At 38.0% G+C, this 20,284-nt stretch overlaps 1 protein-coding gene across 1 annotated transcript in view; it reads left to right on the forward strand.

Annotated features, from left to right (window-relative positions):
* BMX (BMX non-receptor tyrosine kinase) overlaps positions 1–20,284 on the forward strand; it is a 46,083-nt gene that overhangs the window by 7,542 nt on the left and 18,257 nt on the right. Inside the window, exons 3-10 of the mRNA XM_036439530.2 lie at positions 292–396; positions 2,144–2,225; positions 4,730–4,849; positions 8,331–8,395; positions 12,731–12,906; positions 18,000–18,068; positions 18,710–18,763; positions 19,100–19,154. Of these exons, the coding sequence (XP_036295423.1) occupies positions 292–396; positions 2,144–2,225; positions 4,730–4,849; positions 8,331–8,395; positions 12,731–12,906; positions 18,000–18,068; positions 18,710–18,763; positions 19,100–19,154 (726 nt within the window). The remainder of the gene's footprint in view (positions 1–291; positions 397–2,143; positions 2,226–4,729; positions 4,850–8,330; positions 8,396–12,730; positions 12,907–17,999; positions 18,069–18,709; positions 18,764–19,099; positions 19,155–20,284) is intronic.

Below are 20,284 nucleotides of genomic sequence, written 5' to 3' on the forward strand. Positions count from 1 at the left end.
TGAGTAGATTAACCACATGGTAGGTGATTTGAAAAATGTTTCAAGATTATGAAACAAAATTATGAAGTGCTGCTTAAAGACTTGCTTGGGAGGCATATATGAGTTTGTGTGTACACTTGAAAATATATTCTGCTATCATTGGATTTTTGTTTATTACAGAAGAATTTGAATGAGTCTCACATGCTCACCCCATTTCCCAATCTTCCTTCCAAGCATAACCTTAAGTTTATGTCTTTCTTTGTGCACCATTGTATATCACACAAGATATCTTGTATATATTTTTTAATTCAGAAAAGAGGTAGCAGAAAAGGATCAATTGATATTAAGAACATCAGATGTGTGGAGAAAGTCAATCTGGAGGAGCAGACCCCTGTGGAGAGACAGTACCCATTTCAGGTAAGGGGAGAGGCAACATTCCATTGGATGGATGGCTCTTCTTTTAATATTTTCTATTATGAACTCAATATAGTGGGGATAAATAAAGATGTTGCAAAATGATTCACTGGACAATGACAAGACTTGGAACACTTCTAGATAGGAGTTGGGAGTGTGCCTACAGTACCCTTGGGAAGTGGCTTGAATTAAGTGAAGCCCTACTTTTATTACATCATGAATAGTTATCTTTCTGATGTAAAAGCAGATGGACTAACCTTCCATTGTCCAGAATACCTAGTGCTAGTATGAAAGAATTGCGGCCAAAAATGAGATAAAATAATCTGATTGCTGAACAATTTGTACTTCCTGCTTTAAAAAAGATCATTACTCATTTGGGAGAAACCCGGGGAGTGTGTGTTCATAGAAGATGCTTCAAATTTGTCTCACATGGATATGAAGTACTTAAAAGACACAGGTTTTGGAGCCCACAGGGATCCTAGCCACTGCTTATACTTGTGTAACCATGGACAACATACTGTTTCTCTCTGGTTTATTTTTCACTTGAAAAATGGGCATAATCATATTTTTTTCACAAATTTGAAATAGGATTAAAGTATTAAAGCATCTAGGAAAGATCTTCCAAACTAGTTGGTGTTTAACAAATCGTCTGTATTATTTCCTCCACAAAAGTGAACAAACTAGAGAAGGATCTGGGAGACATTGTAATCCTCAAACATTTAAACAAGTGTCTTAAGGAATAGAAAAATAGTGTGCTGGCCAAAACTGGTTTGGCTCAGTGGATAGAGCATCGGCCTGAGGACTGAAAGGTCTCAAGTTCGATTCCGGTCAAGGGCACGTATCTTGGCTGTGGGCACATTCCCAGTGGTGTGTGTGTGTGTGTGTGTGTGTGTGTGTGTGTGTGTGTGTGTGCAGGAGGCAGCTGATTGATGTCTCACTCTCTCATGGATGTTTCTAACTCTCTATCCCTCTCCCTTCTTCTCTGTAAAAAAACAATGAAATATATTTAAAAAAAGAAAAAAGAAAAATGACATGCTGAAGATTGTTAGATTGGGACATGACTCAGAGAAATAAGTTCCAGGGAGACATGTTTTTACTCACTATAAGCATAAACTATATAATGATGAGACTATATTAAAATTGGTGAGGATGGCATAGTAGAAATGGAGGACATTCTATCCCTGAAAGTATTTTTTAATATATTTTTTATTGATTTGAGAGAGGAAGGGAGAGGGGAAGAGATATAGAAACATCAATGATGCGAGGGAATCATTGATTGGCTGCCTCTTGCACGCCCCCTACTGGGGATAGAGTCCGCAACCCAGGAATGTGTCCTTGGCTGGAATTGAACCTGGGAACTTCCAGTCCGCAGGCTGACGCTCCATCCAAACCAGCTAGGGCCTGAAAGTATTTTTAAGAATACAGCAGTTAAACATTTTCCAACTGGCTGTAAAGGGATTCATGGATTGGGTAGGTGGGTAGACCAGAACACTAAAACACCTGTTATATCTAACATTTTATAATTTTTTAATTATCTGCTGTGGTTTTCTAAAGTGAAGAGGTGTCTGGAATAAAACACATTGAAAGGTGGAGGATAAAAATAATTAGATTTTTTTCTACCTAATTCCAGAGCTAATGGAATTATATAAGCAAACTCGAGGTCTCTTTTGAATAACAGAAAATTTACAGTTGCACCATAGTGAACTGTGATGCAATTCTAGCTTAATGCTCTCAATCTTTTCCTTTCCAGATTGTCTATAAAGATGGGCTTCTCTATGTCTATGCATCAAATGAAGAGAGCCGAAGTCAATGGTTGAAAGCATTACAAAATGGTAATTTTAAAGTCATCAAAGGGAGTCATCAATTGAGTTCTTTTGAGGGTTGGTGGAAGAAACACATGACAGTAAAAGGACTCAATGCCAAGACAGAATCTACTGATTTTCCTACCAGCCTCAGAGAACATGCCGTGCTGGTCCTCATTTTGCATTCTCATTGTCACAGAGAGGAAGCTTGGGTATCAGATACCCTCTTGCCCCTTCCCTGCCCTGCACAGTGCTGGCTATTGTCCTTCCCAGCAGTTTGGAGGAAGCCTGGCCACCTGCTCCCCACCCACTTTGCTTGCCTTTCCAGGGCAAAGTCTAGTCTAGGTCCTTTTGGGGTTGCGTCAGGTCTTATAGTTACTGTACTTTGGATGTTTATATAAAGTTATAGCTAACACTTACTAAGCACTTATCATTTGCCAGCAACTGTATCAAGTACTTGAAAAACATTTTTCTTAGGTAAACCTCTTGACAACTCTGTGAAAATGGGTCATACTAGTTTCCATTTTTTCAGCTAAGTGAAGTTAAAGAGACATGGCCAATGTCACATACCTAGCAATGGGAAACTCATAATTCAATTACCCAAATCCAACTTTTTAACCAATACAGTATATATGTTAGGCTGCTGGAAAATCTCAAGGTCAGAAACTAGTGTTTTGAAACTTAACTCCTTTTGTTTTCTGTGGTTTCTATAATTTATTTTTAAGTCTCATTAGCACTTATTGATGTTTCTTTTAAAAAATATATTTTTATTGATTTCAGAGAGAAAGGGAGAGGGAGAGACAAAAACATCCATGATAAGAGAGAACCATGGATCAGGTGCCTCCTGCATGTCCCCTACTGGGGATCAAGCCTGCAACCTCGGGCATGTGCCCTAACAGGGAATCGAACCTGTGACCTCCTGGTTCATAGGTCGATGCTCAACCACTGAGCCATGCCCACTGGGCAGCGACATTTCTTTTAATGCCAGCCTTTTCAGGTAAGCTGAGCTGAGTTAAACTAAGTGAATACTACTACTAAAGCCCCCTGTTTATTGAACACCTACTCTGAGCCAAACACTGTGCTGGATGCTTAACAAACAGTTTCTCAATAACCCAGCTAAGTGGTTATTACTCTCTCCACACACTTCCTTCAGTCAGGGTTGTAAAGGCGGAGCAGAATTCCCTTGGGATCAAAATAAGTCCTTAAGATGAATAAAAAATCAAGATGGAAAGAGTTGAAGCCACATGTAGAACCAACCCTCCCCATCTAGAGTTTCTTCTTGAACTATTCTCTATTAAGACCTTGTAGATTTCTCTGCTGTTTCGAGAGGCACTAGCTTGCTGTAGACACCGTATTGCACTCTTACAATGTCATTTCTTTGGATTTCCTTGTCCTATTTCTATGGGTTTTAAAATATGTACATATTCCTAGAAAAGTAACCCCATAAACCATTAATTTCTTAGTGTAAACAGTTCAAAGTCATGAACAATAAAATGAAAAACTTCTATATCAAGGGAAACTAGATAACTTAAATGCCATGATTCTGGATTGGATCCTCGACCAGAAGAAAATGAATGATTATAAAGGATATTATTGGGACAATGAGAAAAAAATGAACATGAAATATATATTAAGTAATAGTATTGTATATGTGTTAAACTTACTGAATTTGGTTATTTCATTGTGGTCATATAAAGGCATGTCCTTGTTAACAGAAGTTACATACTGAAGTATTTGTGAGTGACATTACTAAAGTCACAGTATCTGTACTTGCTCTCAGATGGTCAAGCAAATATAACAATGATTTAAAGTCTACAAATAATGTGCTGGAGGGTGGAGACAGCAGGGGAGAGGTCAATGGAGAAAAGGGAGACTTATGTAATACTTTTAACAATATAAAGAATTAAAAAATAAAAGAATAAAATCTAAATAGATATAGAGCTATAGGTATCAATGTATATATATGTATGTATGTATGTATATGTGTGTGTATATATATTGAGAGAGAGAGAGAGAGAGAGAAAGCAAATGTGGCAAATGGTTAAAAATTGAATCTGGGTAGAGTATATGGACATTCATTATACTATTCTTGCTACTTTTCTGTATGTTTGCAATGTTTCAAAATAAAAAGTGGGTGGAATGTATATGCTTATTACAACCTTTCTTTCTTTTTCCTAATATCTAATCCTACCCGCCAGCTTCTTTCTGCTACAAGAGCACACCATGCATATGCTATAACACGCTTACTTCCTTTATGGATGTATATCTAAAATCCTACACAAGCTGATCTTGTATCAATATGCATTTTCTACTAGTTATTTTTAAAGACTGATATAGTTATTGTGTTGTTCTTACCATATACATGGTTAGATTTTTTTTTGTGTGTGGGGGGGGGGTGCTTTTTAACTTCTAAGTGAAAGACATATCTTTTGGGAGCCATTTGCTCCTACCCTGGTTGCTGGCAAAAATGATGTTTTCATTGTTCTTTGATAACAGTACTAACTGAATGTGTTTTCTTCCTGCCTGCACCCCAGAGATAAGGGGTAACCCCCACCTGCTGATCAAGTACCACAGTGGGTTCTTTGTGGACGGGAAGTTCCTGTGCTGCCAACAGAGCTGCAAAGCGGCCCCGGGATGTACTCTCTGGGAAGCATGTAAGGTGACCCCTCTATTGGGTGGGTCCTGGGTAGATGGTGCCCCATTAGGCAAATCTGCCACAAGCCAAAACAGCTCGCCAGTTCAGGAAAACAATGTGTGCCAGATGGGTTGGCATCATGAAATTTCAGCCTCACAGATGCTATCTGAATATGAAGTCTCATTCTAGGGTCAGTTGAGTAATGTTTATTAAAATAATAATAATATGAACATCTGTCATTCTTTTACTCGATGAGGAATAGATTTCAAATTTGAATCCTAATTCAAGCAAGGAGCTGTTTATTCCCTCCTATAATTCTTTTTTTAAAGATAAACTCCAAAGAGATATTATAGAACATGGTGACCATCTCTCCATGGTTCATAAATTAAACCATAAACTGAAAAAAAAACATTACTTTCTAAAATATGGCAACGGATACAATTTAAGTAAAACTATTAATCACCATATATAACAAAATGATGGGTGGCCAAGTTTTAATATTGGGTCGGCAGCTAAGTAATTGCGGATTTTTTAAAGAAAATCAAAGACAATTTTTTCATGGAACTAAATAACTTTATTCTGTAATGTATTGCCCATTTTAATCAATGACCTTTTGCCATCTTTCAGGCAGCATCATAATCCCACGTTCAAAAAACTTCTGGTTTTTATTAGGAAAAAACTGAATCAGGTACGATTTGACATCATCATCATTATTGAAATTTTTACCATTCAAGGAGTTTTGTAAAGATCGAAACAAAAAGTAATCAGATGGTGCAAGGTCAGGACTATATGGTGGATGTGGCAAAACATCCCAACCAAGCTCCATTAATTTTTGCCGAGTGACCAAAGATGTGTGTGGCCTTGCATTGTCATGATGGAATACAACACCTTTTCGATTTGTCAATTCGGGCCGCTTTTCTTCAACTGCATTGTTTAATTTCGTTAGTTGTTCAATGTAGACATCAGAATTGATCGTTCGGTTGGGTGGTAAGAGTTCAAAGTAGACAATTCCTTTGTAATCCCACCAAACTGATAACAAAACCTTCTTTTGATGAATATCAGCTTTTGATGTTGTTTGAGTTGGTTCACCTGGCCTGCTCCACGATCTTTTCCGCTTGATATTGTTGTAAACAACCCATTTTTCATCGCCAGTTATCAGTTGTTTTAAAAATGGATCATTTTCATTACGTTTCTTTAGCAAATCGCAGCTGCTAATGCGTTGCGTTAACTGTGATTCTTTCAGTTCGTGAGGAACCCATGTATCGAGTTTTTGAACATAGCCAAGTTGTTTTAAGTGATTTTCAATGCATGTATGTGATACATGAAGCTTCTCTGCAATCTCACGTGTTGTACTGTGACAGTCCGAATTGATTATTGCTTTGATTAGGGCGTCATCAACTTCAACTGGACGACCAGAGCGTTTTTCATCTTTGAGTGAAAAATCACCAGAACGAAATTTGGCAAACCAATTTTGACACTGCCGTTCTTTTAAGGCTTCGTCACCATAAACAGCACATAACTTTTTATGAGCTTGTGATGCGTTTTTCCCTTTGCGGAAATAAAAAAGCAAAATATGACGAAAATGTTCCTTTTGATTTTCCATTTTTCAACGAACGCCAAACAAAAACTACAAAACAGATCAAAAAACTTTTTTTACTGATTAACAGCTGAATAGCCAACTATCAAATAACAAAATGTGTTTTACATTTGTACTACGTCTGCAAACCTAAAAATTCAACTGAAGCCATATATGTGTGAAACCCGCAATTACTTAGTTGCCGACCCAATATATATTTTTAAAGTGTTTGCCATCCTCTACATGTTTGTTGACTTCTTAATAACATCAGAAGAGGTATTAAAGGGTTCTATTCCTAGAGAATCTACCTGAGACTTTATGTTGGGACAGAAAAGGAAGCACACGGAGTGGTTTTGAAGGGATAATGGAGGGAGAGAATTATGTTATTTTCTTCTTGTGCCTTTGAGTCCCATTCCTTCACCAGGATACTTAGATGAGACAGTGTTATATATTTTAGTTTACCATTGTTTCATGGCATGAAGTTGTCAATAAATAAAAATAGTTTTAGCAGCCTGAATAAAATTTGCTTGGATTACAATGACTTTAAAGAATTGAATGAGATCAACTGTGTGATAAAACTTCATAAATTCTAACACACAGAGACATATGGAATGTTATCCACATTCACTTCATAACAGTATTGACACCTGACAATTATGTTAATGTTACTGCTGGTCATTTTACAACAAAATCAATGAATAAATATGCATTGTGTTTTCCATTTCAAGTAGACTGCACAATGAATATTTATTCATCTTAATGGGATCACATTGCCCTTTATACTCTTGAATTGTGGTGATTTAATTAACTATTCAGAATTTACTGTATGTGGATTTTCCCTCCACTATGAGGGACTAAAGAATAATGTCTCCTTACAGCATTAATCATTTCCCCCAATTATTCTGTCCATGGTCTGATATCATTACCCAGCAGGATGAATTCCAATTCTGACCTTGCCCTAACTCCCAGGGGAAGATTGGGAGAAAGCCAAGAGAAAGCATTGCCTTTGGATTATCTTCCTAGGCTCCAGCTGGATGCCACCTGCCATGTGTTCTAGGTGCCACAGGCTCTTTCCCAGCCTCTGAAGAAACTACAGAATATAGAAGTATTCTGTCTCACAAGCAGCTGTAATATTGTCTATATGCCCAAGAATAATTTACGCTCTGGAATCCTTTGCTGAATTATAGGAAAGCCCCATGGGCACAGAAAGGAAGTGATGAGTGTCTTTGCTTCCTTCTGTCTCCAAAATGCCCTGGATCACCCTCTTTCCAGGGTACATGTCCTAGGAAAAAGTTGACTATACACCCCAGTTTGTTTGGGACAGTCTCATTCTGCAGCTGGTTATCTGGTATAATTATATCAAAAGCCAAAAGTCAGGAGTGTTCCAGTATGTCAATAAGCCACATGGCCACCCCATTGATAAGGCATATAATGGCTTCACACTCACCGCCTGGATATCTACCTATATGTGTAGGTAGAAAGATAAACCAACAATTATCTTAAGAATAGAAAAATTAATAAAACAGGTTTGTTCATTTGTAAATCATCTATTTCTAAGCATCTTGTGTGAGTCAATTAAAGATGAATCAGACGTGAATTCTGAATCCTAGGGTCATGGGTCCTTCCTAAGCAATTAGATATATAGTACTCAAATACAAGGTGGAAATTTAGTATAAATAAATAGTTTTTAGGATTTAGAGGAACTTGACTCTTTTATCTATTTTGGGAGGGTACTGAAATGGTGGATGAGTGGTGTTTTATTTGGGTGTTATACAGGAAAACAACAATAACTCAAGATTTTGTGTCGAAATTTATTTAATCTCCAGTATTTCTTACATAAGCTATTCTTTTGAATCATAACATTAGATGTTTTGCTTTGTTTTATTTAAAGTTACTTCTAATATTACTTGGTTCTATTTTTTAGATGCTGATCTGCACATTGCAACAAAGGAAGAGAAACTAAGAGTTCCCATCTTCCCAGACAGAATGGTAAGTCACCATTTAATTTTTCCCATGATCAGCGTATAGTAAATAAATCAAGAGTTGCCAGATTCAAGGCTAGAAAATATGGGCTTCTTTCAAACTGCCAACAAAGAGAGAGAAACTGAGCCATCATCAATAGCAATGGCAATATCAAATAATAAATTCAAATACAGAACCATTTACCATTTTTTATTTTTATATTTAATAACAGGGCCTTTTTCTAACCTGTAAGCACATAAATAGTCTCTAAAATGGTGCATATGGGAGATAGCATTACATACAACAGGCAGCTGTTACTAGCTATCATTCCTGAACTACCACCACTAGCATGGCCAAGACTGCGTCATGCAATTCTGGTAAAGGAATGGGACCACCTAGAGCACTAGCAGAAAACAACATAATTTTTTCTCTCCATTTTCCTTTCAAATCCCCTTGGAGGGTTTTCTTCTAGTCACTCTCAGGTAACATAAATTCTCCAAATTACCAGTAGTCATGAAAACAGCCTCTAATTGTCCCATTCAATGCGATAGTCACACAACTTTGAATATCTTTCCAAGTTAAAACTTCTCCTTCACCTAGCTCAAGTCTGCATCAGGGAACAGCCTGCTTTAGGGAAAGGCTCATGGAGGGGCTGAAATTTCTGACCTTTTCAGGGTTGGGGCCCTGGAAGAGCAGGTCTCCTAAAAAAGAGACAGTCATATATGATTGGTGCCATCATGCTTTGGTAGTGGTGGCTTTTCCAATGCTGATTCTTTATCTTATGGGAGACTTATGGATTTCCCACTGAAAATATGTATTTTTATGACAGAGGAAATGTTTTGACCCTTAACTCTTGGGATTTTAGCCCCCAACTTTTCTGCTGGGTCAATTCACCAATTTTTAGCAGAGATTTCAAGATGGCTTCCAGTTAGCCCTCTCCCAGGGGTGAAGTTGGCCTCCAGAAAAACAAACAAAACCTTGGATGCTTTACTTAGTGAAACTGTATGCAGCTTGCTCTCACAATACAGGTTGTTGCTCTCTTTTGTGCTCTGCTTTCTTGAGTTCCTAACCATAGTCTCCTGCTTTTAGTTTTCCCAGGCGGGCATCAGCCTTCTCAAGTGCCAAGAGAGACATAAAATGGCCTCCCAGTGATTGTCTGGAAGCTCATATGAAATTAAGGGTGCATCTCCAGCCACCCATCAGCTCTATGTTGTCTTGGATACTTCTTTTCAGTCTCACACATTCACACACACTACTTCTATTTTTCTAAGTCACATGTGTCAAACACAAGGCCCGCGGGCCAAATCCGTCCCGCCAGGCCTTGCAATGTGGCCTGCACCGCGCTGTCATCACTGCACTCCGCTGCGTTTCCATCACAATGACAGTTTATGACTGTTCAGTAAACCATTCGGCCCGCGATTTAGGCTGGATTTTAGATTTTGGCCCCTTCTCTGATTGAGTTCGACACCCCTATTCTAAGTAAAAACAATATAATTATTTTGTGAACCAACATGGACAAAAATTGAATTAGGTCCCCCAAATTTCATGTTCACCCAGAATTTCAGAGTGTAATCTAGACAGGCTATTTGCAGATGTCATTATTTAAGGACCAAGCTGAGATCATACTGGATTAGGATGGTCCATAAATTCAAGGGCTGTTATCCTTCCAAGGTGAGAAGACATAGAGATACACAGAGAAGGCAGCCATTTAAAGACCTAGGAAGATATTGCAGTCACGCTGTCACAAAGCAAAGAATGTCTAGAACCACCAGAAGCTGAAAGAGGCGAGCAAAGATTCTCTCCTAGAGCTTTTCAAGGGAACATGGTCATGCTGAAGCCTTGATTTTGAACTTCTAACCTCCAGAATTGTGACAGACTGTTGCTTTAACCCACCAAATATGCACTAAGTTGTTAGGGCAGTCCTCAGGAAACTAATACAATTATTAAGGTTTAGGTGTGTGTTTTGTTATCAGTGATATTGCTGTTTTGTCTTGGATGTATGCTCCAGTCCTGAAGCTTAACATTACGGCCTAATGAAACACTAAGAGCAATGTCCAGACTAAGCAAGTTTATAGAGACAGGAGGTCAATTAGTGGTTGCCTGAGGACAGGGTGGGAATGGGGATTGCCTACAAATGGACACTAGGGTGACAGTAATGTGCTCAGACTGGATTGTAGGGATAGTTGCCCAACTGAATAAACTTACTAAAAGTCCTGAATTCTACACGTATAAAAAGTGAATTTTATTATATATAAATTATATTCCAATAAAGTTTGTTTTAAACACAACTAAGAGCAGAGTCTAATTTAGGAGCCAGACATCATTGCATCTAGTGTAGGGCAAGGAATTCTTTGGGAAACGTGTTGAAAATTATCAGTCACGCAAATCAGTGACCAAAGTCTGTTTTGATTATAAGCTGCCCTAGAGATCAGGGATCAGAGAGAGTATTGTGAAAAGTATGTTTTCCTTTGTTTCATTGTTATCAGAGTATTCAGTAGAGGACTTACTGAGATGACAAAAATTAAAATTTGCTTTCTAGCTATTCTGTTCCCTATTCTGTTTAGGGAACTTTCCACTGCATTTGTCTTTGAAAATAACCACCCCAAGCTCATAAATTGCAGTGTACTGAATAACTAAAATTTCCAGGATGCTACACCCTGGAAAAAAGTAAAATAAAGTGTGGAAAAATAAAAATTCAGTGGATATATGTAAAATGGAAATTTCTAAATGAGGTATAACATGCACTTTAAAAAGTATACAAGACCTAAATACGTTCAGTTTGATAAAGTTTTATAAACCGAACACATCTTTATAACCCACATTCACATTAAGAAACAGAACATCACAGAACCCTAGGGGTACGTACCCTCGTGCTTCCTTTCAGTTACTACATCCCACCAACAGTAATCAATAGCCTGATTTATGGCATTATGGATTATTTGCCTGCTTTTAACCTTTATGTAAGTGGAATCATATAGTTATTTATTGTCTGTCTTCTTTTGTTCAATTTATAAGATTTTCTCATTTTTTATTATGTGGTTATAATTTATTCTCATTGCCATATATAATTCCAGTGTGTAAATATGCCACTGTATTAGTTTCTTTTTGTTGTTGTTATTAATCCTCACCTGACGATATTTTTCCCATTGCTTTTTGGGGAGAGAGAGAGAGAGAGAGAGAGAGAGAGAGAGAGAGAGAGAGAGAGAGAGAGAGAGAGAGAGAGAGAGAGAGATATGGGGTTAAGAGAGACACATAGATCGGTTGTCTTTCAAGTGAGACCCATCCTGGGGGTGGGGGGTTGGCGAGCAATCCTGCAGCCCAGATATGTGCCCTTGACTGGGAATCAAACCTGCAACATTTTGTTGTATGCGCCAACATTCTAACCACTGAGAAAACTGGCCAGAACTCACTGTATTAGTTTCTTACTGCTGTTATAACAAATCACCACAAATTTAGTGACTTTAAGCAACACAAAATTATTCTTTTGTAGTTCTGAATATCAGAAATCTAAAATGGGTCCACATAGCTGTGTTCCTTCTGGAGATTTTAGGGGGAAATCTATTCCAGCTTCTAGAGACTACCTGTGTTTCTTGGTTCCTGAACCGTTCTTCCATCTTCAACGCCAGGAGGGTAGCATCTTCTCTTTCCTTTCTGATCTCAGCTTCCATACACATATTTTCTCTTAATCTCTGACTTTCTTGACTTTCTCTTATAAGGGCCCTTTTGATAATCAAATTGGATCTACCCCAATAACCCAGGATAATCTCTCCACTACAAGATCCCTAAATCAATCACATTTACAAAGTCCCTCTTATCATGTAAGGTAACATATTCACAGGTTCCAGGGACCAGGACATGAACATCTTTGGGAGAACATTATTTAGCCCACTATAACCACAATATCTTTAATATTTTATCCTGATAAAATTTAGGTAATTTCCAGTTTTATTTAACTTAAATAATTCTACTATAAGCATTCTTTTATATGTATTTTGATTTCCTTGTTGGGTATGTATATAGACTTTCTAGATCATAGGGCATGTGCATGCCCAGCTTTAGTAGATTTTGTAAACAGCTTTTCAATATGGTTCTACCACTTCAAACTACAACCAGCAAAGTTGACAGTTTCTGTTATATTACTACCTTCATTCCTCTTTTTGCTTTCATTCTATTTCTTTGTCTTTTGTTTTCTCTTTTCCCCTTTGCTCCCTTCTTTTCTCTCTCCCTCCTTCCTGCCTTCCTTCACTCTTAACTTCCTTCCTTTTTAATTTAAAACCTGATATACCTTGGTTGTTAGTTCCTGATACATGAATCTGTGAGTGTGTTTCACTGTGATCTATTAATATATATTATCCTCCAAAGCTGAAGATTCCTCGAGCAGTTCCTATTTTCAAAATGGATGAACCATCTTCAAGTACCGTTCTAGTCCAGTATGACAGTGACTCAAAGAAAAACTATGAATCACAGCCAAACGTCAATATGCCGTATGTTCCAAGGGAAGATTGCCCTGACTGGTGGCAAGTAAGAAAACTGAAAAGGTAAACCTCAGCTCTTAGTCTGGTTGCCCATCAGGTAGAACAAACATTACACCACTGCCTTGGACCTCAGTCTCAAAGGACAACACAAGCTTTAGCTGAGATAGGCTTGTCCTGTTACAAAACGTTCACTGTTTGAGCCAGAAGCCCCACTGGGACTGAGCAGCACAATATTTCCATTTAGTCTATCCAATCTAATGATCTAAGTAATACTTGAGAATTTTATTCCATATTCTTTCTTTCCCCTTCCCTCCTAATAACCCCACACTCCAGAACTCAGAATATTTAAATTATGTCCTTTATATGAAGAGAGTTTAGACTGGGCTGACTTATAAAGTGCTTGGGCATCACTGGCCAAATGACAAGTAGAATTTCAAGCTTGCCTCTTGAGGATGTGATTAGTCTCCTCATGTTGTTGTGTGTGTGTGTTTTTTTTTTAAATAAATCTTTATTGTTCAGATTATTATAGTTGTTCCTCTATTCCCCCCCTCCCCACATAGATCCCCTCCACCCGGTTCCCACCCCATCCCTTGCCCTTACCACCCCCCATTGTCCTCATCCATAGGTGTAATATTTTTGTCCAATCTCTTTCCACACCCCCACACCCTCTTCCCGATGAGAATTGTCAGTCCATTCCCTTTCTATGCCCATGATTCTATTATATTCACTAGTTTATTCTGTTCTTCAGATTTTTTATTCACTTTATTTTTTTAGATTCACTTGTTGACAAATATGTATTTGTTGTCACTTTGTTGTTCATAATTTTTATCTTTACCTTTTTCTTCCTCTTCTTAGAGAATACCCTTCAGCATTTCATATAATACTGATTTGGTGGTGATGGACTCCTTTAGCTTTTTCTTGTCTGTGAAGCTCTTTATCTGACCTTCAATTCTGAATGATAACTTTGCTGGGTAGAATAATCTTGGTTGTAGGTTCTTGCTATTCATCACTTTGTATATTTCTTGCAGCTCCCTTTTGGCCTGCATATTTTCTGTCGAGAAATCAGCTGACAGTGATATGCGTACTCCCTTGTAGGTAACTGTTTTTCTCTTACTGCTTTTAAGATTCTTTCTTTGACTTTTGTCCTTGCATTTTAATTATGATGTGTCTTGTTATGGTCCTCTTTAGGTTCCTCTTCTTTGGGGTTCTCTGTGCTTCCTGGACTTGTAAGTCTATTTCTTTCACCAGGTATGGGAAGTTTTCTGTCATTATTTCTTCAAAAAGGTTTTCAATATCTTGCTCTCTCTCTTCTTCTGGAACCCTCATAATTCGGATGCTGGTACGCTTGAAGTTGTCCCAGAGGCTCCTTACACTATCTTCATACTTTTGGATTCCTTTTGCTTTTTGCTTTTCTGGTTGCGTGTTTCTTGCTTCTTTGTATTTCAAATCTTTGACTTAATTCTTGGGATCCTCTAGTCTGCTGTTGGATCTCTGTATATTATTCTCTATTTCAGTCAGTGTATGTTTAATTTGATTGGTCCTTTTTTTTTATATCTTTGAAGGTCTGACTAAATTTCTCAGAGGTTTCTAGAAGATTCTTGAGTAACCTTATAACTGTGGTTTTGAGCTCTATATCCAGTATTTTGCTTTCATCTATTTCTTTCATTTGAGACTTGTTTCTTTGTCTCTGCATTTTGGCTGCTTCCCTGTGCTTGTTTCTATGTACTGGGTAGCTGCTAAGTCTCCATGTGTTAATAGAGTGGCTTTGTGTGGTTGGTATCCCATAGGGCCCAGTGGCTCAGCGTCCCCAGTCACCACGGTGGATGTTCTTGGTGCACCCCTCAGTGGGCTGTACGCACAGTCTTGTTGTAGTTAACTCTTGATTGCTGTTGGTATCACTGGGGGGAATTGACCTCCAGGCCAATTGTCTGAGATGACCAGCTGTGTCTACACTGGAAGATCTGTTTCGCAGAATCCACCCTTATGGGGCAGGACTTGCTTCAGTAGGGCTTTAGTGCTCACTGAGTCTGCCCCCTGACATCTCTTATGGATGTGAAGAATTGTAATCTGATATGGTCTCACTTTGACCACTGGGTACACTGGCTCTTGGATCTCCAAGATCTCCAAGAAGATGCAAGGTCAGCCACTGTCTGAAGCTGCCCAGGAGGAGCTACAGAGACATCTGAAGATTCCTCCTCTTTTTATGGGGTTTGGAAGTGCCCATATGAGGCCCAGCTGTAAAGCAAGGCCACTGCTGCTGCTGCCAGGTAGTGGACCTTCTTCTGGAATCTCTGGGGCTCAGACCCAGCTGCAGTTTGTTTTAGGTAAAAAAAACAGGCAATTCATATGCAAATGATCGAGGGGAGGTGGTCTGTGGGAATCACCAGGGCGGAGCAAATAACAATGGCTGCCCTGAACCAGAGAAGTCCCTGGTTCTCCAAGTCCCATGCCCTTGTGCAGGAACAATGATACCTGCAAGCACCTCTAAGAGTAATCCGCCTTTGTGTTCCCTTCCAATGCCAGACATTCCAGTTTCTCCTCTAATGTTCCTGGGTCCCTCAGAGTTTCATCAGGAACTGGAGTTCAAAGCAGTCAGGAGTTTGTATCTTCTTCCTGATTTAAAAAGCATCACATCCAGGTGCAGCACTTTTGGTGCCTCTCTAGTTGTGGAACTTCCTCTCAGCCAGCTTTCCTGTGGTTCTGGGTGATAGTTGTCCTGCCGTTTAGTTGTGGTTTTGATGTGGTTGTGAGAGGTAGCAAGTATAGGTGATTATCGTACCTATGCCACCATCTTGATTTCTCTCAGTCTTGTCATGTTTTTAAAGAGAGGCTACCTAAAGCCAAAATTGAAACTACCTTGAAGACAGTACCTAAACTGTATATATCACTGGGGTTTAGTACCAAGTCAGCCCCACACTTGATGCTCGCTAAATATGAAATTGAATTGTAAGATGACAATAGAGAAAGGGTCAACTGACTACCCTTCCTTATGTGCTTCCTTATATTTCTTCCCCATCATGCTATTCACTGTCTGGCATCTTGTCACCCAGTTATTAGCATCCCTCCAGGGTACTGATGTTTGTATTTCTCCACAAAGCATGCAGAGAATCTCTCTGACTCACTGTGTATCTCTTTTGTGTTGTCCTTTGTCCTTTTATTGTTTTATTCTTTCCATCTTCACCATTTTTACCTAAAGAAAAAGCCTCAGTGTACCAATGTGCAGCCATAGGGGCTCTATGCAACTTGAAAGGACATAAATGTGTTCTTGCTATTTTCTTCAGTATAACAAGTCATGGTATCTTTCTTCCAAAATGGAGATAGAATCCAAGTGTATTCATCCATAGCTGGTGTCTGAGGACAGAAGTTACATTTATTTGCCTAAAGCCTAGTGTTCTTGGAAGGAGACAATAAGCCCAGATTCAAGGAGGGTGAATGTCTTATCAACTTTGTGCCAGGTCCCTCCCTGCCAGAGACTCAAGTGATTCATCGAGGGAGGTGTGCAGTGAAACGGACTGACCAATATTCAAATAAGTAGTCAGCACTATTGATTCACATGGGGTTACTGCACAGCTACCAACTCAAAGATTGCCAGATCCTAGCTTTGTTTAAAATGTTGGCATTTTGTTCATCATAAATGTTTGCCTTAATTTTTATTTTAAAATATTTTGTGAAAACACTGTTTATCTTGGTTACTGGGTTTTTTGACACACTCTTAGCTTTTGCACCCAAGATATGGTCCCAACTATAGGTTTTTCCCTAGAACTTCAGGAAACTAGCTATCTGATCAAAGGATTAATTAATTTTCTTAGCATGAACAGCATTGCATCCCCTATGGATGAATTATAATAATGACTAAATGCTCTTCATGGAGCTTGAATTGTAAAAATACAGTCATGATTCTCAGTTATTATAAGTACATCTAACTTTTCTGTCATTCATACTGTTTTAGCCTGAGCTGCTTTTTACTCTTTGTTTTTCTGAGTAGTAAAATAATCCATGCTCTAATTAAAGCATTTAAACATTGTAGACTCTTCAATGTATAGTCCCCTATATATATATATAGCAACATGCATCAAAGCATATATATATATATGATTAAAAATCAGGTTCTTACTATATATAATTAAAAAATCAGGTTCTTACCATGAAGTTTTCTTTGCCACTTGCTCTATTTACCTAACATTTTAGACATTTTTCCCATTTGCCTACGTGAAGATATATTTAATTTTTAATTTAAAAAAATGTAATTATGGTACAACATAACAAATTTTACCATTTTAGTCATTATTAAGTGTATAGTACATTAGTGTTGCTATGCAACCTACCTCACTATTTTGAATGTCTATATAGCAATCCATTATATGGACAAACTTATTAATTAAAAAAATTCAGTTGAAAATTTTAACTATATTTTTAGCTTTTTAAATATGATTCTCTTCTGAAGAGATGAAGTGAAAAAGCTATGCTAGTGAGCAAGGATGTTTGGGAAGGCGGAGAGGGAGGCACTCCTGGAAATAGAGCCAGAGGGACATTTCCTTGTTAAGAAAACTTGTCAGTTATGAAGTGTGATTTTTGAATAAGAGCCTGGGATATGAAGGCAAACAGGAAATAGCTATTACATTCCAAGTAAAACAGACTTTGAACTTAGAGAAGTCCTCATGTTCTGTTTAACACCGAAAATGAAAGAGAAAAGGATGGATGACAGGATGATAAAAATCTTGCTGATCCATCTGTGTCCACATGGAGTTAAAAGTTTAGTATTTTCAAGACTTTTAATTCCAATCACAACAGAAAAGAAAAAAAATTAACCTATTTTAAACATGGATGTAATGCAATGCTTGCATATATCTCTAAGAAAAGCAGGACAAAACCGGTAAAGATGATTTATTAATCCAAATGTCCTATTGTTTGGGGCCAATATGAGCTATTATGAACAATTTGCTTTTGTCTATGAGTACTGTCAAACTACTGCTTTTTATTGGAGACCCTGCAAGGACAGAAATGTAAAAATGACTCATTAGCTTAAATTTCCAAACTAAGTGAAACACATGGGTTGCAATGTTTAATAAAGTTAAAGCATACCTAACAAAATTACTTTTGTCATTTAACACTTAGAAATAAATATAAATTTATGAAATGTACCTCCTTTTTTATAGCAGTGAAGATTTTGCATTCAGCAACCAAAGAGAAAAAAACGTGAATCACGGAACCTCAAAAATTTCATGGTATGTCAAATTTACACACTGGGGATTTGTTTTTATCTGCAAGAAAACTAACCAAATTTGAAGTAATTTTGCAACTAGACTTTACATTTAAAGTAAACCCCCCAAATCTATGTAGTTTGCTTCTCTGAGCCCTTAAATTAGTCTGACTTGATAACTTGTGGGTTACCATTACCCTCATTCTGATTTTTCACTTGCGTCATTGGTGATGCACACTGATGTTAACATGAACACTAATATGCCTGGCTCAGGCATCTCTAGCAGGAAGGAAAATAACCTAGAGTTGAATACTAAGAATAGCTCTATACACAACCTGAGATGTTTTTTAACTTTATACTACAGCTGTCCCTGAAGGTATCTTCATCTATTTCATGAGCCCACTTTTCTGAAAGGCTCGGTGAAATCCACCTTCCTGGAGAGTTCTTGTATCAAACAGCCATTTTCTCATTAAACTGAGCATGAGCTCAGTTTCTGAGTCACTCTCTCTTCACCTTGCTACCTTCCCAAGTGCACAAAGGGAAACCTAATAGTCTACATTTCGTTTGCATGGATGAAAGCAGGGTGGGATTTGATATTGTACTGCTAGATACTCGGATCATTTCTTGGTGCTTCTTAAAATTCATTTTAATTCCTCTCTTCTTAAGGGGATTCACTGAGTCAAGTTCATCTGAAGAAGAGGAAAACCTGGATGACTATGAGTAAGTTTGGAAATTTCTCTGTGTACCTCTACGACTAGACGGAGATGTTTCTATTGTATTGCAGAGATCACCTAGAAGGAGGTCAAAGGTTCTTAAATGCCAGCCCACTTAAAATTAAAGATATACAGGCCCTATCCAGAATCATAATTGGGGGGGGGGGTGGAGATTCAAAAATCTATATTTCTGAAAAGTTCCCCAGGTGATTCTCTGGAGCAGCCAGGTTTGAAAAATCCCTGATCTAGGCCAATGTCTCAATTTACAAGTTAGAAAGCTAGATGACAAATTATGCAATTAAACATTACTAATTGTCAAATATTGAATTCTTTCCTATTGCAGCTGGTTTGCAGGTAACATCTCCAGGTCACAAGCTGAACAGTTACTGAGACAAAAGGTAAATCATCTGGTCTTTAAAATAGCACCTAAGAATGTCTTTCTATTGTTGGGTAATGCACTTCTTACAGAAACCTTAGTGCTAATTAGGCATCACATCATCATAGTGTTGGTTTTCTATCCTATAGGCTACCATGTCCTTCACATATAGCTACTTCCTCTGTTCCCATTATGTATTTGTGTAATAAGTCACTTCAAAATGTAATGGCTTCAAACAACAACATTCATGATTTCTCACAATTCTGCAAGTGATTAAGCTGAGTCAGCAGTTTTTATGCAGGTTTGGTATAGTGTCTCTCATGTGGATGCAGTCACTGGGGGGTTGGGATTAGCTGAGGCAATCAACCTGGATGCCATAGTTCTTCTCCATGTGGCTAAATTGGGCTTCCTTACAGCATGGTTATCTCAAGGCAATGGTTGAAGAGGATGAGCCCTACCGTTCAGTGCAAACATTATCAAGTCTCTGTTTTTTTTCATGTTTGCTAATGTCCCATTGGCCAAAACAAGTCACATGGCCCAGCCAAGAATCAATGTGGGAGGGGACTTCACTAACTTGGTATTTCAACACATTCTTTGTTTTTTATTTACTCTTTCTGAATGTGAATTTGTTTAGAATTAACACAAGTTCTTAAGAAAGACAAATTGAGCGTAGAACTAAAAGATTTGTTCTACACCTTTAGTTTTCTAAAACTTTCAAGAGTATGATATGATGACATGTGCATTTAGATTTCATTTCGGAAAGATTAAAACATTAGGCTTACATAAATACAAAACAGAGAAAATTATCAGGGAGTATTCAAAGTTAACTGGTAAGAAAGCGTTGAAGCACACAGGGTAGATCTGGAAAGAAACTGAGAAAAGAAAGAAGCTACACCGTGGGCCCCCTTCTGCACCAACTGTTGAATAATCTGTGTCATCAACGAGATTTAAAGTGAATCTATGAGAAGGGTCTCTTACATTTGCAACAGTATGGATGGACCTGGAGAGTATCATGCTAATCGAAATAAGCCAGTCAGAGAAAGATAAGTAACACATGATCTCATATGTGGAATCTAATGAACAAAATAAAGTGATGAATAAAATAGATCCAGAGACATAGAACCATGGAAGAGACCGGTGAATTTCAGAGGG

This window comes from Pipistrellus kuhlii, unplaced genomic scaffold, assembly GCF_014108245.1.
Source record: "Pipistrellus kuhlii isolate mPipKuh1 unplaced genomic scaffold, mPipKuh1.p scaffold_m20_p_16, whole genome shotgun sequence".
Classification (NCBI taxonomy): domain Eukaryota; kingdom Metazoa; phylum Chordata; class Mammalia; order Chiroptera; family Vespertilionidae; genus Pipistrellus; species Pipistrellus kuhlii.